General features: G+C 38.2%; 1 protein-coding gene across 2 annotated transcripts in view; it reads left to right on the top strand.

The window, feature by feature from the left end:
- The window catches only part of PPP2R3A (protein phosphatase 2 regulatory subunit B''alpha), a 44905-nt gene that overhangs the window by 10336 nt on the left and 14440 nt on the right, over positions 1–20129 (top strand). Inside the window, exons 2-8 of one of the 2 annotated variants that reach the window (XM_054982985.1) lie at positions 458–2972; positions 7011–7268; positions 9357–9460; positions 11360–11462; positions 13936–14010; positions 17951–18037; positions 18808–18964. In XM_054982985.1, coding sequence (XP_054838960.1) covers positions 999–2972; positions 7011–7268; positions 9357–9460; positions 11360–11462; positions 13936–14010; positions 17951–18037; positions 18808–18964 — 2758 coding nt within the window. In that variant the 5' untranslated portion in view covers positions 458–998. Of the gene's footprint in view, positions 1–457; positions 2973–5009; positions 5450–7010; positions 7269–9356; positions 9461–11359; positions 11463–13935; positions 14011–17950; positions 18038–18807; positions 18965–20129 lie in introns of those variants that run through there. The other variant, XM_054982986.1, reaches the window with a different exon arrangement.

The following is a 20129-nucleotide window of genomic DNA, read 5'->3' as shown; positions in this document are numbered from 1 at the left end:
ATTATTATTCATTCATTCATTCAATTTATAGTCTACTCTTTCCACAAGCAGGCTCAGAGCAGATTACATCAGGTTAAAAGACATCAGATAAAACTGGTAGCATAAAAAGCAGATACATTTCACAAATCCACCCCCAGCAGTACACATTGCACAGTTCCATATACAGTCATTTTAGGCCTGGGAGGGGGCTGGCAATCATCAGATGGAAACAACAACAACCAGGGAGGGGACAACCCCCCCCTCTGGTATTGGTTTTGTAATGCTATTAGATGCAACAAAATATGAATGATGTGATTTGAAAGTATCTTAGGTAGCATGTAGAACTATACCAAGATCAGAATAAAGACTTAACTGTGAAGTTTTAAAATTATTGATAATATCTGCATAAAATATGAAAGAATAGCTGAATTTTGAGCTGGTTGCACATTCTACTTACTGATGGTATTTATAATTGCAGGTATCTCCCTTGTCAATGGCCCAGTTTGATCATCCAAGTGTATGACATCCTTTTTGCTTCTAAATGGAATCTGAAAATCAAAGCAGCAAATTAGGACCAATTACTCAAGAGAAAACCAGTCCTTCCTTTTTCCTCAAGTTGACAGAATTTCTACAGTTCTGTCTCTAACGTTTATTTGGACTGAGAGAAGGGGAACAATCCTTCATCAGAAACACAGAAGGGGAACAATCCTTCATCAGAACACTACTGTGGGTGCAAATACAACTTTTCAGCATTCAGTTAATCAACCAGATGTAACCGGTGTGCCTTACTTAGCTTTGCACATTACACCTGTTACATGTTTTTTAACAGGTATCTGCTTTAGCTCTCTTAACTGTGGAGTCTTGAAAATGAATTACTTTCCCCAAGTTTCAGATTACTTTAATAGTTAATGGAATCACTCTGGAACTTACAATTAAAAAAAATATTAATTCCCAGAGTGGTCTGTTTGGAAGATGTAATGTTATATTAGTTTATAGTGCAACAAATTAGAATTCATATTATGGCTGCAACCTATAGGCGTGTAGTAACAACAGCCAATTGTTACAGCAGTGTTGTGATAGATCGCCGACTCCAACACGCTGTGCATTACTGCTCTGGGGCATGTCAGGTATTCAGGCAAGGAGTTATGTGCATAGTGGCACACCACAGTGTTTGTGCAGAGTTAATGAAGGTTCCTACACCAGACTTTAGACGTTCAGATCTGACCCGTAGGCTTTCAGTGCCTGAAAATTCCCTTGGCTTGGCTGGGGATGAAGATTATCACCAAATTCTCCCTAGTAATCCAAGACTCAAAAAAGGATCTTCAGTTCAAAGCACTGGAAACCTGAAGAATATCACTGGAGAAGCTATAAATCTTGCTAGTGGAAAAATTAAAGAATTCTCATTTGAAAAGCTCAGAAGTTCTTCCAATCATGTGACCTACAGAAAGGGAAGAAAAGTTAAGTCAGACCCATTCAACAGAAGGTCACTAGATTTTGACTTAATCTATGGGCATTTCAGCAATGATGAACATTCTCCCCCTCCCTTTGGCCTGTCACAGACTTCCTCACCTGAGGAGAAATGGCAGATTAGCAGGACCTCACTAGAAGGAAATGTGAATTCTATTTTTCCCATGCCTTTACAAACTTTCTCTGAGGACAGCTTTATCACACAGATTTTGGAAAAGCACAAGTTGGATGGTTCTTCCAGTGGAGATATCAAGATGTGCTTGGACATCTTGCTCAAATGCTCAGAGGACTTGAAAAAGTGTACTGAAATAATAAAGCAATGCATCAGGAAAAAATCTTCAGGAAGCGTCAGTGAGGGAAAGAGTAATGATCCCTTAGTCAACTCTGAAATTATCTATATGAATTTAATGACAAGGTTTTCTTCTTACCTTAAAAAACTGCCTTTTGAATTTAGACAGCCTGGACTCACTGAGCCTGGTGACATGGTAGAACTGATTAACAGTTTGTCTGCTTTGCAACAGTCTCATTTCCCCCCAATATTTGGTAATGAGCAGCCACCTAGATATGAGGATGTTGTACACTCTCCATCCTCCATAACAAGGCAGTCTGTTAGTACAGACTTGCAAGGTAGCCAGAACACCACTGATAAAATTGGCTTATCAAAACCTATTCAAATTCTCAATGTAGATTTCTCCTCAACTGATTTACATAATGACAACCAACAGGACAACTTAGGATCTAAAAATGACAATTGTTTACTACCTCAGTTGCTATCTGTAAACCCATCAGGCTGCGTATCTTCCATGGAAACTCTGTATATTGTGGAAGAATCAGACAGACAGAAGGAATTAGGCAGTGTATCAAATGCTAAGAGTAGAGGAAGCTGGGAGAATTCAGAAAGCAGTCGGCAGAGAGTTGAAAGGGAAGTTCCTGCTGTGGACTCTACTAAAAAAATGCCTACTGTAGGGCAATCTGTAACACTGGCTCAAACTTCCACCCAAGCAACCTCTGTCAATCAAGACATTGATGCTACTGCTCACATTTCTAAAGAAAAATGTAGAAAAAACAACCAAGAAGAGATAGACAAACTTCTGTTGGACTTGGAGCATTTTTCTCAGAAAATGGAAACTACCCTGAGAGAGACTTCTAGTAAGGATGGTGATACTGCATGTTTAAGGGATATTGACCTATCTCGGACTCTTGAAAACAAAAGTAAAGCCTGCCCTCTCACAGACAAAAGTGCTTCTCCCTCTTTATCAAAAGTCATAGAAACCAATGGTCATAAAATGGAGGAAGAAGACAAAACCCTTTTATTACGTATCCTGGAGAGTATTGAAGACTTTGCCCAGGAGCTTGTAGAATTTCGAATGGGTAAAGGAAGCTTATCAAAAGAGAATGAAGTGATGTACATTCTTCAGGAAACTTTGGCCACTCCCTCTGTTACAGCTGTCCCGCAGAGCTACCCAGCCACAGTAGTCAAAGAACCTATTGCAGCGCGAATTCAACAGACATCAGAAGATATCAAGGTAAGAGTGCACGTCTTTTAACTGAACATTCAAGGATTCTTCTAATATGTGTTTTTTTAGAAACTTATCATTTCTGTGTAGAAAACTGAATATCCCCTTTAGAGAGTTCTGTGGCACCTTCAGACTAATACTTATGTGTATATCCCATGTGTACAAATATCTGTGACTTTGACTTCATGTATGCACTGCAGGAAACTACAACCAGCTGCTTCCCACTGGATTCACATGGCAAAACAAACAACCATTAGGTCAGGTGTAAAAACATCTGTACAAGCTAACTCTAGATAATGGTTTTCAGAGACTTGAAGGTTTTATTGTAGAGCTGTCATTCCTCTATGTTACACGTGTTATTTTTTGTGCCCTGTCATGGTCTCCAGTCAAACCAGTTTTGCATGTCCTGTATCTCAGAAAATTCAAAAGCAGCTCCCTGAAATGTGACTAGTACTGCTGTAGTGGATATATGTACAATTTTGTGTGAGTGTTGCACTCACCTTTTGGATAATGCCCAGGATGAGGCATTATCACTTTTGGAACTGTTTATAATACTAATTTTCATGCATGAAAAGGCAGGTGAATGCAACTTCTCACATCTAGCTATTTAAGAATAAATTAAATACAGTTTCAGTAACAAAATTGACAAAATCCAGAATTAATTAGATAGCTTGTGATGCAATTTTTCTAGCTTAAATTGCCTGAAATTAGAAAAACTGAGTATTTCTCCCTAGAAAGGCTTCTTTCCACACTCCATTCATGACAACCGTGCAGCCATCAAACTAATAGTGCTGGATCAGGGCCAGTGCCACAGAAGCAGAAAGAAAAGAATTATTTCAATTGGTCTATAGAAATAATCTTCAGTACCTAACTACAATTTCCATCAAAGAAGTAAAATCAGATTTTGGGAAGTAATATCACACAGTTACAAAGGGATGTTTCATAGGTACACAAAATGGAATTAGTGTATGTGAAAATTCAGTTCTTAAAAGCTGCAGCTTCTTAGGAATATTTTTGTAAATGATATTGCCCATTAGCTGGCAAGGGTAGCCTTTTAAGGTGGCCATGCTATTAATTTTACCAGTTTCAGTTCAGCTATCAAATAAAAAAAATTATGCCTGTATATGGAAGATGGAAAAAAATACTTGAATCCAGTTTTGAGTTTTTAAGAATAGTTTTAATGCAGTTTTAATATGAAACCATATATGCCTTCAAAATTAAACAGAAGTCCAATACCATATTAAAGACTAACAAAATGTATTCCACAAGCATTCACGAGTCTGCGTTCACTTCATTTTCTTCATCATTTTTCTCTCTTTTTTAGATAAAGTCTTGCTAGTGGTATCAGAATATCCACTATTTTCTAGATTTCTGTGTTTAACTGGAAGAGGAGAAATTCCCCCTGTTAAACACAATATTTAGGATTTCCAGGTAAGACACACCATTGTGTAGTAGTTGGATTGGGACCAGGGAGATGCAGGTTCAAGTCATCACAGCCTTGAAGCTCGCTGAATGAACTTGAGCCAGTCATTCCTTCTCAGTTTAACGTACTTCACCAGGTTACTGTGAGGATAAAATGTAGGAAGGAAAGAATTATACATGCTGGCCTGAGCTCTTGTGGATTAAGGGCTGGATAAATATGTAATAGATTTTTTGAAAATCAGCACTTTGTCGATATTTTAAGAAGCTAAATAAGTTCCATAAGGCAATAGAGTTTTTCCCCTAATGATAAAGAAAAGCAAATAAATAAAAGAGCTTCCAGTTCTTTAGTTCCTAGTTCAGGCTAGAAAAATCTCTGTTCTTATGGGCACCTCTTAACACAGTTTTCATACAGGCCTGAACGATAGCATGTTTAACTTCCTGCTGAGGCTGAGGTTGCACCTCATATTTCACCTCTGAAGCTCATAAAATAAGAACTATCTATGAAGGTGATATATTTAGCTACTTCTGCAGTATATCTAACTTTAGCATCACTGGTAGTAGTTGTGGGTGCTTCCTTTCCCACAATACCTCCGCTCCATTACAAGCCAAGGACAGATTGTCTGACTGTCATGTAGCCAGCGGGGACATAGATTCTGGTGTAGATCATGCCTCTTGATAAAGAATTACATAGAGACATCTGGAGATACTTATAATCAGGGATTATTTGAATGACAGGGAAAAAGTTATCTGGCATTGGGGGTGAGGTACAGTGATTGGACATTATTGCTGTAAGAAGACGACAAGGTATGTTTCACTTAGGACTTCTTGACCATAAAAAAACAAAACCAAGAAAATAGTAGCTGAAGTGATCTCCCAGAAGGACTTTGTATCTCTGCTGGGAAGATAAAACATTTGCTCACGAACTAGCCAAGATGATGATCAAGGAAACATCTCTGCGAAGGGACCCAGATTTACGAGGAGAGCTAGCTTTCCTTGCAAAAGGCTGTGACTTTGTTCTTCCATCCAGATTCAAGAAGAGGTTAAAATCATTCCAGCAGGCCCAGGTTTGAATGTGCTTTTTCTTTTTCTACCTCTTTGTATCCTTTTATTGGATAAGGGGCTTGAGCTGTGTCTCCCTCAGGCTTTTCTATTTGCAGAAAGTTATTTGCACCAGATACCAATAGGTTTAAAAATAGGCCTTCCAGGCTTAACACACAAAATGTCCTATTGGTAAACAAGGGGAAAGAGCCCAAAATATAAGGCTAATTACATTTACCTCTCTGGGATAATTATGTTAATAAAGATTATTAGTTGAAAATGATTACTGCTCCTTCCTGAAGGAAAGAAATACTTGCGTGTTTCATGTTGCATTCTTTAGTCAGTAACCTTAAATGTCAGCTTTATTGGGGAAGCTTTGTTGTACTCTGCTGCTGAAAATATGCTTTAAATGACTGCAAAAGGGGGTTTGTGTAATCAGTGTTTAATATACCCCACATTATCACACTGGCCAAAGTGCCTTCTGTTAATAAGTAGAAGAAAAATGGCTTCTAATTTGTGCTCAGGATGTACCTTGGCATTCAGCAGGGAAACTATAAGTATGGTTTAACAAACCCATTCTGATGGTCCATTCATACCTGAGCTTTTTGACTAGCCTTTTGCTGAAATTCATGCAAGTTCCACACCCTACAGCCTATAAACATTTGCATATGGTTTCCTTGGTTTCTCAAGTAATATTGTTCTAAACGTTCTCTCATGTTTGTCCTTCTTCCTGACCACTATTGCACCCTTCCTCCATTGATGTCAGCATCTTTCAGAAGGAACAAATTTGCACATTTACATATGATTACCTGCCTAATTTAATCTGGCAGTGGAAACTAAACATCAACTTGATTTGGAACCCAGCTGCTTTATGATCTAGAATTTGACCTCGTTTATCTTCCAATCAGTCTGTATAAAAATAATGAACAATCAAGTTATTTTTAAATATGGTACGACACTTACTGGTGTTACAGAGCCATACAAACACCATAAAAGTGAACAAAAGTTGGGGCATTTGGGGCATTACCTGGTCTTTATAAACATCAGAAGGCCCCAAATTCTCTGCTGCTGCAAGTTACTGTACTGAAATGAGGATATGTGAAATTGAATCATGAAGCAGAGATGGAGAATTCCAAAGAGAATGAGGGACGCAGTTCTGACCATTAGAAATTACATTTGGGAATGATAGCACTGAGGAGATTGAATTTAGTCCTCAGACAAAGTTTAGTCACAGGAATAACCAAAAAGATGCTCCCGGTGGAGGGAAAAACCAGTCAAAGCGACTGTCAAGAAAAAACATTGTACACTCCCTATTGTTAGATTTCAGATTTATAATACAAGTGATGGGGAAAAGAGAGAGTAGGAACATAGACAGGAAATAGTTTAGGCTTGCCTCTGGTAAGCAGACCAGCCTAGCTGAGAAGGAGTGAGGAGCATGGGATTCTGAAAAGGAAGAAGTAAATCAGCATCTTAATGATAGTTAACTGTTGGAATCTAGTAGCACCAGCAAACATTACTGCTCCCTTTATTCGGACATTTTTTACATTCTTTTGTAGTAAAACTTAATTTCATGCATTAACTTTCTAGGTCCAAAATAAAGAGAAGAAACCTGTGACTCCATCCCCTGCTCCTGCAAATTCAACCATCAACCCGCCATCTCTTCTGCCTGCAAGTAAAGTCATCGTTGGTACTCCTTTGTCCATAAACATTCCACGTTTCTACTTCCCCAATGGACTTCCTAATGTCTGTAGCAGTCACGAGGAGACCATTGCCAAGATTGAGGCAGCCTTTTCAGAGTTTGAAGATGAGAGAGCCACCATTAGCGAAATGGGGAAAATTGCAAAGGTAAATGTCGTCATTGTTGTCTATGTTGGGAGTGGAGACAACACCATGCCCACTTCCTTCTCAGCTCCCACAAGGTCAAGCATAGCAGACACCAGGCTGAGACACCTTATAAAGAGTTGCACACTAGCCAGACAACCAATGGCAGCTGGCCCTTTAAGAATCAGGCACCCACTGACAGCTGGACCGTTAACATCCAGCTTTCTGATAAGTAGCTGTTGAGAAGCTCTACCCTGGGAGGCAGGGAAGGGGAATTGCAAGGCAGAAATTGTTCAGGAGGCACTAGTTGTCCCTCCCAGGCTAGACCACATCCACCTAAGGCTTCTGGGTAGAAGGAGGCCACTGGGCATGCCCCAGACCTGGCTAGAGCCTTCAAAAGGCTTGAGGGAAGAAACCAAAGGGGACTAACCAGGTTTGGCTCCAAACTCAGAAGGGAGTAGAGCTGCAGAAAGGAGGTGGATTAGGGTGATATCCAACCCACATTCCTCTCGATCTGAGGCAAAGGGAAGGCACTTAAGCCAAATTGGGCCCTGGTGCATGAGTGCTGGTGCTAGGGTTCCTACATTCTATATCATATTGTTTATTTATTTAATTCAATTTTTATACTGCTTCTCTTCAGTTAAGATCTCGAAGTGGCTCTCAACAATTACATTGGTTAAAAAATCCAAAGTATAATATGCAATAAAATCACAATAAAACAGTCTAATACAATAATGAAAAAACCCACTCTTTTTCAGCACTACTCAAAGGTAGAGGTCTACTACAAAATTAACAAATAATTCTGTACAAAGACAAGGCTAACTTTCAGAGAGGGAGGGCTTAAGCAGATAACAAGGTGAAGTGAGTAAAACTTTCCACAGAAAAGCAATCTCATACGTAACAATCTTACAGTAAGTAAAAGCAAATTATTGATGGGCATGACAGACATAGATGGCCTGCTATAGTTCTGCAATGTATGTGCATTTCTGGGGGTATCCCCGTTAAAACAAAGCCAAAGCTTGGGAGTTTGTTAACTTTTTCTGCAGAATTTTTCCCCATGGTGAACTTGCTTTCTTTTTTAATTCCTTAACACCCCTTCCCTTCCCATTATGATAGAAGTTTAATGTGTAAATATGATGCCTGCTAACAGTGACCAAAGAAACACTTCTTTACTTCAACAAGATATCCAAGTGTGCACATTTTAATAAAAAAAATAATCTTTAGGGGAAAAGGTGGGTGGAAAACTAAAGTTGTTCTTTAGGATAGGATTCACAAGTGGCAGAAAAATCATAGGAAGCTTGAATGTAATTGTAAATGTACCTTCTTACATCACCATCAATAGGTTTTAAAAACTTGATTCAAACACATTTAAAACTGCCTTTTTGTCTTCTATACTTGCACACTAGGACCAGGATGGAGGCTCAAAGACAGTTTAAGTAGCACACAAAAATTAGATCTTACTTGGGAATAAGATCCATTGAAATGGAGGGTATTTACTTCAAAGTAAACATATATAGAATTGAACTAAGCATACATTAGGTTCAGTTCAGTATTAAAATATCCAAAGTTCTCAAATCTAAACAAAAATGAAAATAAAAGTCCAGAATTTTAAGTTGGCTTGTACTTTGTTTTATAAAGAGGAAAAAGACATTTTCTTCATTTTATTTTCTGTTAACATATTGTTCTAAAACAATTATCTTTAACTCATCAATCAGGGCCCTCAGCTGTGTTGCAAAGCCCCACCTGCTGGGGTTCAGTTCTCTATAGAGCTGCCTTTTTCTGATTTTTGGAAGGACCTGCTGGTAGGGCATATGCACAGAGAGCAAGGAAGCTGTGCATCCTGCCTTTCTTTTCATGCATGCTGAGAGGAGCAGCAAGATGGCAAGGCAAGGTCACTCTGAAGTGGAGAAAGGTCTACCTTTCAGAGCCTAGTTTATCGTCTTTCTGTCTCTTGATTGATGTCACGTGACTTACTGCCACGCGCTCAGTGGTTCCCATATTCCCTGGGGGTTAAAGGAGAATCTCAGATCAGGAAGGGTTGAGTACGACTGTTCTAAAAGAACTAGATTATGGCTTTTCTACTTACTACGTTCTGCCTTGTATTGTTCCCAGATATGCTGCTGCCCTTTGTACTGGAAAGCTCCCATGTTCAGTGCATCAGGAGGAGAGAGAACGGGATTTGTATCAGTACATTCATTTGTGGCTATGTGGAGAAAGTGAGTATACTGTATAAAGATACACTTTTTGGCACATGCTGTTAAGCACCACAATACTTTCTCTTGATTTTTTTCCTGCTTTTCCATAGGCCCTTTTCTTTTTTTATTATTCTGTTTTCAGATTTCTTCCTTTTAATTTCTTCAGTATTTGTTTATTTGGTAAACTTTGAATTCACAAGATACTTGTGAATTCATACATTTTAAGGCCAGATAGACCCACTGCTGTACAGTTAGATCATTAGGTAATAGAGGTTGCAAGTAGACATGGGCACGATTGGAATTACGGTCTGAAAATGCCCTGATTTTGGCGTTTGCGCCATCGGGATTGGGCTGATCGGTTCCGTCCACGGCTCCCAGTTCAGCGCTCGGGTGGGGCGCTCTATTGGGTCTCGATCGGATCGATCGGTTTACGTTTGGGATTGCAGTCTGCAGACAGTCTGGCGCCAGCCATCTGTTCCCGAGGGAATGGAGCCCCGTGGAAACGGAGCCTGGGGAATGCCGGAGCTGTTTGCCCTCCTTCTGTCACCCTGGAAACACGAATGGAAGCCCAGCTTTCCTTGATCAGCAGGGCTTCCTTCCAACCATGGAGCAGCCAGAAAAGTGCGCGCCCGTCTCGTCCATTTGGGAGAAGAGAGGGGAGGGCGGGGGAAGGAGGTGTTCTTCTGTAGCCATGGGCACTCAAATCTCATCCCTGCAAAGCCTGAGAGGCAGCTCTTACGGCCAAACACAGCCCTCCTGTGTAGCAGACCCAGGCTTTATAAATAGCCATGTGCTGTGCAACAAAGTTTCACTTTCCGCTCGCGGGTGGAGTGGGACAGAGGCGAGCTCTCGCTTGCCGCTTTTGGAGAGAGAAAGCACAAGAGAGAGAGGGAGGGAGCTTTAGCTTCAGCGGATAGGGAATAGGGAGCTATCTCCTCTGGTTCCAGGGCTGCCGCCTAGCTCTGGGGCCAAACTCGGTGGGCACCTCGGCTGAGGGCTCAGGTCTGGGGGAGAGTGTTGCAGCTGGGGTTGGGCTCTATTCCTATTCTCTCTCTCTGCTTCCAGGGCTGCCGTCTAGCTCTGGGGCCAAGCTCAGTGGGCACCTCCTTGGCTGAGGGCTCACACAGTATTACACACTCTAGTGCCTGGTCACTCTGGTCTGGGGGAGTGTTGGTGGTGGGGCACCCTCCCGATTCCCGATTCCCGATTCTGTATCGGAAAAGGGACTTGATTGGTGAGGTTCGGGTACCTGGGTTCGGCGCTGCCGCAGAATCACGATCAGCTAAATCGGGATTATTTTTTGGATTGTGCCCATGTCTAGTTGCAAGCTTTCACCTAATAATTTTTGTACCTGACATTAAAAGCACAGAGTGACATTTAGAGTTCTTGAAAGTAGCAAAGGTGGTGTCACTGAGTTCCATAGGATATGGATTGTTCTTGTTGTTTAATATTTCATCCAGTTTGTTTTTAATGCATTTCCACCCAAGATAAAACCAAGTCCACCATTCACTAACAATATGTGCCTTTAGATTTTAATAGATCTTTACAGTCAATAGTAAACTGTCAGTTTGAGAATTGTGTGCATGATTTATGTTTGCATACCAAAAGAAAACTAGGGCTGAAAAGTGTTTTTATAGTTGCAACCTAAGATTTGGGAGGAAGATAGAAAGGTAACAAGGGCTATGAATATAATTAAGCATGCAGTTACATCTACTTAAGCTTGGCTAGATTTGGGAAGGAGGAGCTAAGCCTCCTCCTTCCCAAATGCACAGTGCATTCCCAAGTAGGTCTACTCAGAAAAATTCTACTCAGTTCTATTCAGTAGGGCTTACTTCAAGAAAGTGTTCTTAGGATTGCTCTGTAAGTAGAGTTCTTTGATAGGATTTCTTTTACACTCTTATGTGTTTGATTTTCTTGTAGGATAGTGCAAAACTGCCATGATGATGCATCCAAGTTCATTTGTCTTTTAGCAAAACCCAACTGTAACTATTTGGAACAGGAAGATTTCATCCCATTACTGCAGGTATATGTGACATGCTAATGAGTGTCCATTGAGAAGTTTTAAAATATATATATTTATTACTTATGAAGCTCCTAAGAACACTGTTGCCATACAATCAAGAGCAATAACATTAATTGTCATGCCTGCAGGTTCTCATTGTAATGTATACATTTCGATCTAGTTGTCCGAAGTCCTAGTAAGCAGGACCTTGGGGTAAAAGTCCACAGCTCCATCAAAGCAGGGGACTCCCAAAAATCGCAGGTTGTAATTAGCATAGGACAGCAGCCACTGGCCCTGTCTGCACACACACAGCATCATTCTTGTACATTCCCTGCAGAATTTGTCTGTGCATGCTTTGTGTGGTGAATCCAGGCTAGTATAACACAGGCCTGTAGCTATGGGGAGCAACACTGCCCAAAATACATCATGCCCCACACTAAATTCTTGGCAAGGATATAAAGGGAAATGTGCATGCAGTTTTTGACAAGATTGCGGGGAAGGAGTAGGAGAGAGGGAGGTACAAGATGGCTAGAACTGAGTTAGTTAACCCCTTCCTGACCAAACTCATTATTTTCTGCTCTGTCCTATAACCATTTCTTCTGATTCTTCTTTGCTTCTTTTTTTTCTGTTCTGATCCTCTTTAATGACCACAATGATAAATAAGAACATTGGGGAAAACACTAAAGCAAGATTTATACTATCTTGGGGTCTCCTCCTCTGTTTATAGTAGGGAATTTGCCTCAGAAATAGATGAGGGAGAGAAGGCCTTCTCTGTAAGAGAGAAGGCAGGATCTGAAAAATGAAAGCTTAGTTTCACTGAGTGTGGTATCTGGTTTTAATCATTAATTGCAAATTATCTTGCTATAACTTGCCTGTGTGCAGGAATGCCTTTACTCACCAACAAATTACTGTTACATTTCTGTCCTCACCATCGCTTCCAAAAAATAATAATCTGAGATTAGGGCTAAAGGATAGAAGAGGAAGAATAGGTAGGTCTGAAGAACTCCAGAACTTCTCTCTACAGAAAAAGAAATTCTCCACGGCAGAAGGCCAAAGGGTTGAAGGGGCATAATATCCTGGCAGTCTAAAGCCTACCACTTTTCAGTACAGAAAAGCAAGTTCTTTATGAACATCTGAATAAATTTGAGCCAAGAATAATCCTTTCTCTGAATGCCAAAACTGCAAATATTTGCACGTGTACAGAGTGCTTTTCCCTTACTACACAGTAACACCACCACATACATCTATTGACCATATATTAAGGGATAATTTGTTGGTTGGAGGGAGTAATTTGTAGGCAGCTAAATTGTAGAAATCTCCCATTTCAATAATCAAGACATTGATTACTCGGTATCTTCCTCATGCACCCACAGCTTTCCCAATGCAATTTTATATGAAATCGTGGATACACAGATTAGATCAACAAAAACCTCTTAATATGATCATAAACAAATCCCTTTTAGGGTTGCCGACTTCATGGACAAAAAAGTCCTTTCATTTTAATAGAGGCTCAATGGGATATTATTTACCAGAAGATGTTATTTACTGCCATAGCCTGAAAAGTTTCAACTATCCATTTCCATATATTAAGCTTCTATTAAATGGAAAGGACATTTTTCTCTTGGTCAGTTGGCAACTCTGCTTGTCTGTAGATAGTTGATAGGTGTGGCATTTTACATATATATGGCTTCATCTTTCTATGCATACCTTTTTGTGACAATGACTACATAGGTAAATTGGAAACAGGAGGCAATAATTAGTATTAAAGATCAAGTACATTTAGCTCATAGTTAATTTCTTTGTTACTTTGGCTTACATGTTCTGCCAGAGACAGGGATTCTTCCAGTGATTTGGGAGGTCAAGGAAACTCACTTGAGGCAAGATAAATAGGCCTTTAATTGAGAAAAACAGGCATACAGCAATCCCTTATGCACAGCACCCAGTAGTCCCCTGAGTAGCTCCAGTGCAGACAAGCTCCAATGTAGACAGCCGGGCTAGGTCTCTGTGTAACAGTGGGGAGATTTCCACCAGTTCTCCTTTCCTAGTGTGCTGCATCTCACACTGTTCCAAAAAGTGTCAGGAGCACCTTCTTAGGAGGCATAGAAGCTGTTGTGGGAAGAGAAAGAGGTAAAGTTCTGTTCTACCAGTGGAGCAGGGATTTAGACTTCAGTCTAAGGCTTTAAAAATATTTCATTGATAAACTATCAGTGGGAAATGAGAAAAGGCTTTGAGGAGAAAGCATGTCTGTAGACTTTATCTGAATACATTTATCTAAAATATTGATCTCTTTGCCTGCATACTAACTTTTCTCCTTTATTTTTCTGTCATGAAAAGTAAATCAAAATGGCTCAGCAAGTGTATATTGCCTGTGCTTTCTAAACGTTTAATTAACTGAGATGGTGGCTTTTGTAATACTAGAGCTACCTGCCAAAACTACAGCATAGTAATTTTATAAACCCCTTTGTATATTAAATAAATTGGGTATGTTTTTCAGGATGTAGTAGAAACTCACCCTGGCCTGACATTTCTAAAGGATGCTCCAGAATTCCATTCCCGCTACATTACTACGGTAGGCTGGCTGCAGATTCAATCGGGCAGCATTCCTCATGATACATTTTGATCCATGGCCAGTATTATGAGGAGAACAAATCTTTTAAGTCATCTAATAGTATTGCAATTATTTGTTTTGCCATTCTGTTCTCTGTGAATGCCATTAGCATCTTGTTTGCTTGATTCAGTGTCTGTTCAGTTGTTCACAGTGATATCCAACTGAGAGTTGATTTCTTAGATGAAGTTTACAGGGTGGAAACCATGGATCAAACCTTCAAACAGCTACAGGCTCATATATGACTTGTACTTTATTCCTGTGCATGCAGTTCCTGTGGGTCCACAGTATGCATGCAGATGAGCTATTAGCCATCCCCCCATGCTGAAGAAGGGAGCTCTGATTCTCAAAAACTTACACCCTGAATTTTTTTTTGTAGTTATGTATTTTATTTTTTAAAAGAAAACAAAATAATAGTATAAAGGTGATACAGAAAAAAAAAGATTATATAGCATATTTGTATAAATCAGAAATAATTATATATAACAGGAAATATATCACCCTAACATCCCCTTCATTAAAATTTTAAGACACTCTAAATACAATGGTACTTACTTATGTTAGAGTACATTTATGTTCAACATTTTAAGTTTCAAGTTTCATAGTTAATCTATTTTTACAACTACATTATTGATTTCAACATTACTACATATTCAATATTATATACTTTTGCCAGTTCTACATAACCACTATACATTTTAACAAATAGATAATATATCAAAATACAAAGTTAATAATATGATTCTAAATTTGTCTCCTGCTTTCATAATACACATTCCATCTCTCATTAAATTTTGTGATAGATCTGTTTCTCAAATAGGTTGTTAATTTCACTATTGCTGCATATTTAGCAAGTTTATTTTCCCACTCATCTTAACTTGGACGGATGTCTGATTTTCATTTTGCTGCATAAATGATTCTAGCTGCTGTCACCATATATTCAAATATCTATTCCAAAACATTTGGTAGTTTATTAGGCAATACTCCTAATAACATATTCTTGGCTTCCATAGGAAAATTAAATTTTAATATATTCTCCATTTTCCCATGTATTTTCTTGCAATATCTTTTTGCTTTTCTACAAGTCCACCAGATATGGTAAAAAGCTCCATCTGTATCTTGACATTTTCCTTTGTAGTTTTTATCAACTTTCTCAATATTCTTTGGAGAGATATACCATCTGAAAAACATTTTATACCGATTTTTTCTTAATGCCTGGCTGGCAGTAAACTCAATTTCTTTTTCCCATAACCGTTCTCATTGGGACATAGGTAGGTCTCTAAAGTTCTGCAGCCATTTCATCATACAGTTTTCCACTTGTTCTTCTGTTTCTAACTAAAGTAATAGCTTATATATCCGTCACAGTAAATGATCTTTTTGTTTTGTAATCAGTTGTTCGATCTCAGTCACCTCTCTTAAAGCTCCACCTTCCTTGTTAATACTCTTCTTTAATTCTGAAGCTGATTGATAATATGGTAACCATTGAATGTTAATTCCTTCATCTCTAATATCTTGCCAGGACTTGAGTTTCCCCTGAGCATTTACCATATTGCCGTATGTTAAAAACTCATTTTTATTTCTTATATTCTTATCTTGATAAGCTTTTATCGTGGACATGAACGGAGAGTTCTTAGGACTCAATAAGTTCCAATCTTTGAACCATATTCTCAAGAGTCCATTTTTGATTACATTACTCCTTTCCCCTCAGGGACTCTCATAAGGCTTCCTCCTTGGCTTCAGCTTTTTAAACAAAAGTTGTCTCTTATAAAGATGGAGGATCTCTCTTCTTCTTCTGTAACTCAATGCAAAAAGCATGTAGCCAAACTGATTCATGCCAAAGATAAACACTATACCCATTTTGATGCTCAGAGGACATGCTCTCCGCTTGCCTCGGGCCTTCTGTCTAAGGGTAAACTCTCTTCTTATTTAGACTACTTGGTTAGCCCCATGTTATGTAGAACCTTTATGCACTCCTGATTCAACTGCCTCTTTTCAATAGTATTGCTGGGTTGCCTGTTAAGGATCCCTTTTTCAGATCAGTTACGCCCCTGCCCCCTCCGGTCAGTTGACGCTCTTGTACATGTTCTCTTGCAGTGTCCTTATGTGTTTCACTTTAGGTTTAAATGTATTATGCCATGCTTTGATCAATTTAAACCTAATAAAGAGGCAACCTGAGTCCAAGACCAATCCAAAAAACAGAGGGAACCCTCCCCCTCCCCCTGCACCGAGGAAGAGCAATCAAAAACTTGCACATGTCTATTAATATGTATAGGAATGTATAGAATATTTATAATTGCATTTCTATATATATCATAAAGTGCTCGTGTGCTATAAGTAAACCACTAATGTCACAAAATATCCCACAAATCCAGTAATCCAACTCACTCTTGCACAAATACAATGATCTCAATAAATACAATAATGACAATAAATAATATAAATAGTGGCCACAAAGTTCATATGTGGATGTAACTGGTCTGTGTGAGGGGGTTTCCCTCTGTTTTATGCTTTGATAAATGGACTATGCTTCCTCTTGTGACATTAGTCACATTAAATTGGAATATAAATTCGAGCAAAAGGTTCAATAACTCTTAGAGGATTCTGATCTTAAACATATTTATTTTGTTGCTCAATTTCTAGAGGCTGTAGAGAAGTGTTAAAGGGAGGTGTTTTTAGATATGGGCTTTATTTAAGTTTTTCAGTTTTATTGTTCAAGACTTTGGTCTAAGAATGAGGGATGAAAAGAAAGTTATGACTCCTTTTTGTTATAATCATTTTGATTGATTTCTTTATCCATACATAATTATGTAAGCTTTCAGTAAAGACTGCTGATTCAAGTTTTACTATTCTTCGTTTCAGATTTTTAATCCAGTCCACAAGCCAAACCAGACCATCTTCTGACAGAATAATGTTATATTTGGAACTGCTAACCCTCTTATATTTTTCTCATCTTTTAAAAAAATTATTTATAAAGTGAAACTCAATTTATAAAGTGAAATTCAAACATATACTCAAAAAGGATAGCTGCATCATATGATCATCTAAATCATATCAGTTATCCACTGCTTTAATCATCAATAATTATCTGGATCATATAGGAATCTAAACACAACATCTAAATCATAAAACTATATGGCAGTACCTTCATTTTCATTGCTGAAATTCTCCCCAGCCACAATTTTTTTAATTTTTTCCATCTGACTAAATCTACTTGTATTGTTTCCAAATCTTCTGAAAATAGTTTTTAAAATGATTACAATTTTGTCCAGTCACATTTATCCCCTAATATTTAATATAATCAGTGGCTACTGTGCATTCTGTACTCTTTATAATATCTTCTTGTTGCATTAGAAGTTTCATTATCATTTTTGTCTTCTTCCTGTTAATTTTATATCCTGAAAAAGATCCAGATTCTTCAATATGTTCTATTACATGCTGTAACAATTGTTGTGGATCCAAAATGGTTTAAACCATGTCATCTTTGTAACTTTCCATTTTAAATTCTCTGTCATCCACTTTTATTCCTTTGATCCTTATATCTTGTCTGATCCTTGTAGCTAAAATCTCTATTGCTACTATAAATAATAAAGGTGACAAAGGGCAACTGGTTGTGTTCCCTTTCCAATCAAAATTGATTCTGTTAATTTCCCTTTTATTAAAATCCTTGCTTGTTGGTTTAAGTTGCATCCAGTTCCAGAATTCCAGACTGCAATCCCTATTCTGAAGTATGGCATTTCAGCTTCACTGTGTGTTTCCTTCTTTGTTTCTTACACATTAGTATGTTTTATTCATTTTAAATACTAGTATTGGCTATTATCTGTGGCTTGTCTGTGACTATGGCTTGGAACATTTTATAATTCACAGTACAAATCCCCTTGTGAGACTAGTGTTTCATATTTTCTAGGTTATTCAAAGAATATTTTACACAGTCAATAGATCATGGTCTGGGAAAATCTCTCTAACAGAGTTAAGGAAAAGTAACTTCCTTCAAGTAAGTTAATTTGTTGTATTCTTCTGGGCAATGTGCATTTTAAAAATATTTTTACTCTTATAACCTATTTAGAGATTTCAGTTTTGAAGTTAGATTTTGTAGGAGTCAAGTACATCAGCAGTCTAGAAACTTGGCAGATTTCTGGAGTAGCAAACACAAAGACTGTAGCTAGGCATCAATGCAGTTTTCTGTGGCTACACAAACACCAGTGGCAAAAAATATCCAGAGTTATACTTTACTTTGGCTGACAAAAGCAGTATCTGAGGTTTTTTTCTTTGGGTTTCATGATCCTTTAGTGTTCTTGAAGGAGAGAACAACAAAGTAATTGAATTGGGAACTTTCAGGTCCTAAAATTCATGATCTCCCACAGTAATGTGCTGTGTTAGGGGCAAACCATGTTTTTTCTTCAGGGGAGACCATTCATTGTGTATTCTTTTATAATAAAACGCTTGTACAGAAGTAAGTGAACACTCAAGTAATTTAAAATTCTGTTTTTATATAGAGGTATCCTAACAACAATAATCCTAACACAATTATATGATAATTGTGTGTGGATTTTTTAAAAAGTACCTAGGTAAATTTTTAGGTTACATATAGTTCTTCTGCAGGTTAAAGTTGGTATTATATTATTACACTCCTTCTAATAATAAAAACTCTTTGTAATAAAGATGAGAATGTCAAAAGGCTAACACAAGTCATCATTCTGTTGAGAGTATTTGGTATTTACTCAACCCCTTCTATGTAGAATTAACTAATTCTTACCTTTTCAGACCCTAGCCCTCTTAGAAGAAGAGGAAGACATAAACCAGATCACTGATTATTTTTCTTATGAACATTTCTATGTCATTTACTGTAAATTTTGGGAACTGGACACTGACCATGACCTCTATATCAACCAGAAAGATCTAGGTAGATACAATGATCAAGGTAAGAACAAGAGAATGACTGCCTTGTTAGCAGTTGCCAGTTTCCCCCCTCTCTACAAATCTACCCATTTGCTATTTATTTATGTATAATATTTATACCCTACCTGCAAATCTATAGGGTTCTCAAAGCAGTGTACAGTAATTCTAAAATACAGTAAAAGCAAAATAAATTACACTCAGAAACTAGTAATAGCATTCGTGATAAATTACTAGAGTGGAGTAGGGAGTAGGGACACTCAGATAAACAGCAAAGCAGTACACACAGTAATGCACATTAAAACTGAGGTGGCTTTTCCTTACCCAGGCTGAAGATGCTAGCTAATAACTCAAAGCAGTATCTGTTATATAGCAATCTTTCAAGGGAAGATTTGTGAAAACAAACTATTTATAGAAACCAAATCCAAACCATTCCTTTGCTGTCCCAAAAATTACCAGTCCATTTTTGCTCAATTCTGTGCTTAACTGAGAGCTAAGCTACAAGAGACGAATTACACAAGGAGGAGCACATGAAGGGAGTCGCAGTGTTAGCCTGGAAGCTTTTTAAAAAGAGATCTTAAGGCTTTGTCAATATCCGCTCTCTGCAGAGCCAGGGAGATGGCTTCTCAGGTTTGTTTCTTTCCTCTTTGCCTCTTAGGAGAGGTGAAACTGACAGAGCCTTCCAGAGGCAAAGAGGAAATTAACAAACCCTCTGAGCAGTGATCTCCCTGGCTCTGTAGAGAGGGGAAATTGACAAAGCCTTTTGATCTCTTTTATAACTCAGATTCCTAGCTAACATTGTGACTCCCTTCATGTACTCCTTGTGTAATTCGTCTCTTGTAGCTTGGCTCTGAGGAATAAAGATGATCATGCTTATATTTCACTAAAAGCCATTCCTTCTGCTTTGATGTATACAATACATTGCACGCACATACAGACCTTGCTGCATAGAGATTTTAGGGAGACTTAAGAAAGTAGCAGAATGACTATATGAAAAGTATTCAAAAATAAATTGGATATATAGAAAAGCCACATTCGGTCAGGGGAAAGTGTTTTGTTGCTGGATTTTACACAACTCAATGTCATTTTACATATGGAGATTTTTCTACATTACTTTTTATTATTATTAACTTAATTTATAGTTTGCCTTTCTCACCAAGACTGAAATAAGATGACAAAATATGAAAAGC

Source organism: Eublepharis macularius, chromosome 6, assembly GCF_028583425.1.
Source record: "Eublepharis macularius isolate TG4126 chromosome 6, MPM_Emac_v1.0, whole genome shotgun sequence".
Taxonomy (NCBI): Eukaryota; Metazoa; Chordata; class Lepidosauria; order Squamata; family Eublepharidae; genus Eublepharis; species Eublepharis macularius.
The sequence above is the reverse complement of the archived record's forward strand: the minus strand, read 5'-3'. Positions and strand labels throughout refer to the sequence as shown.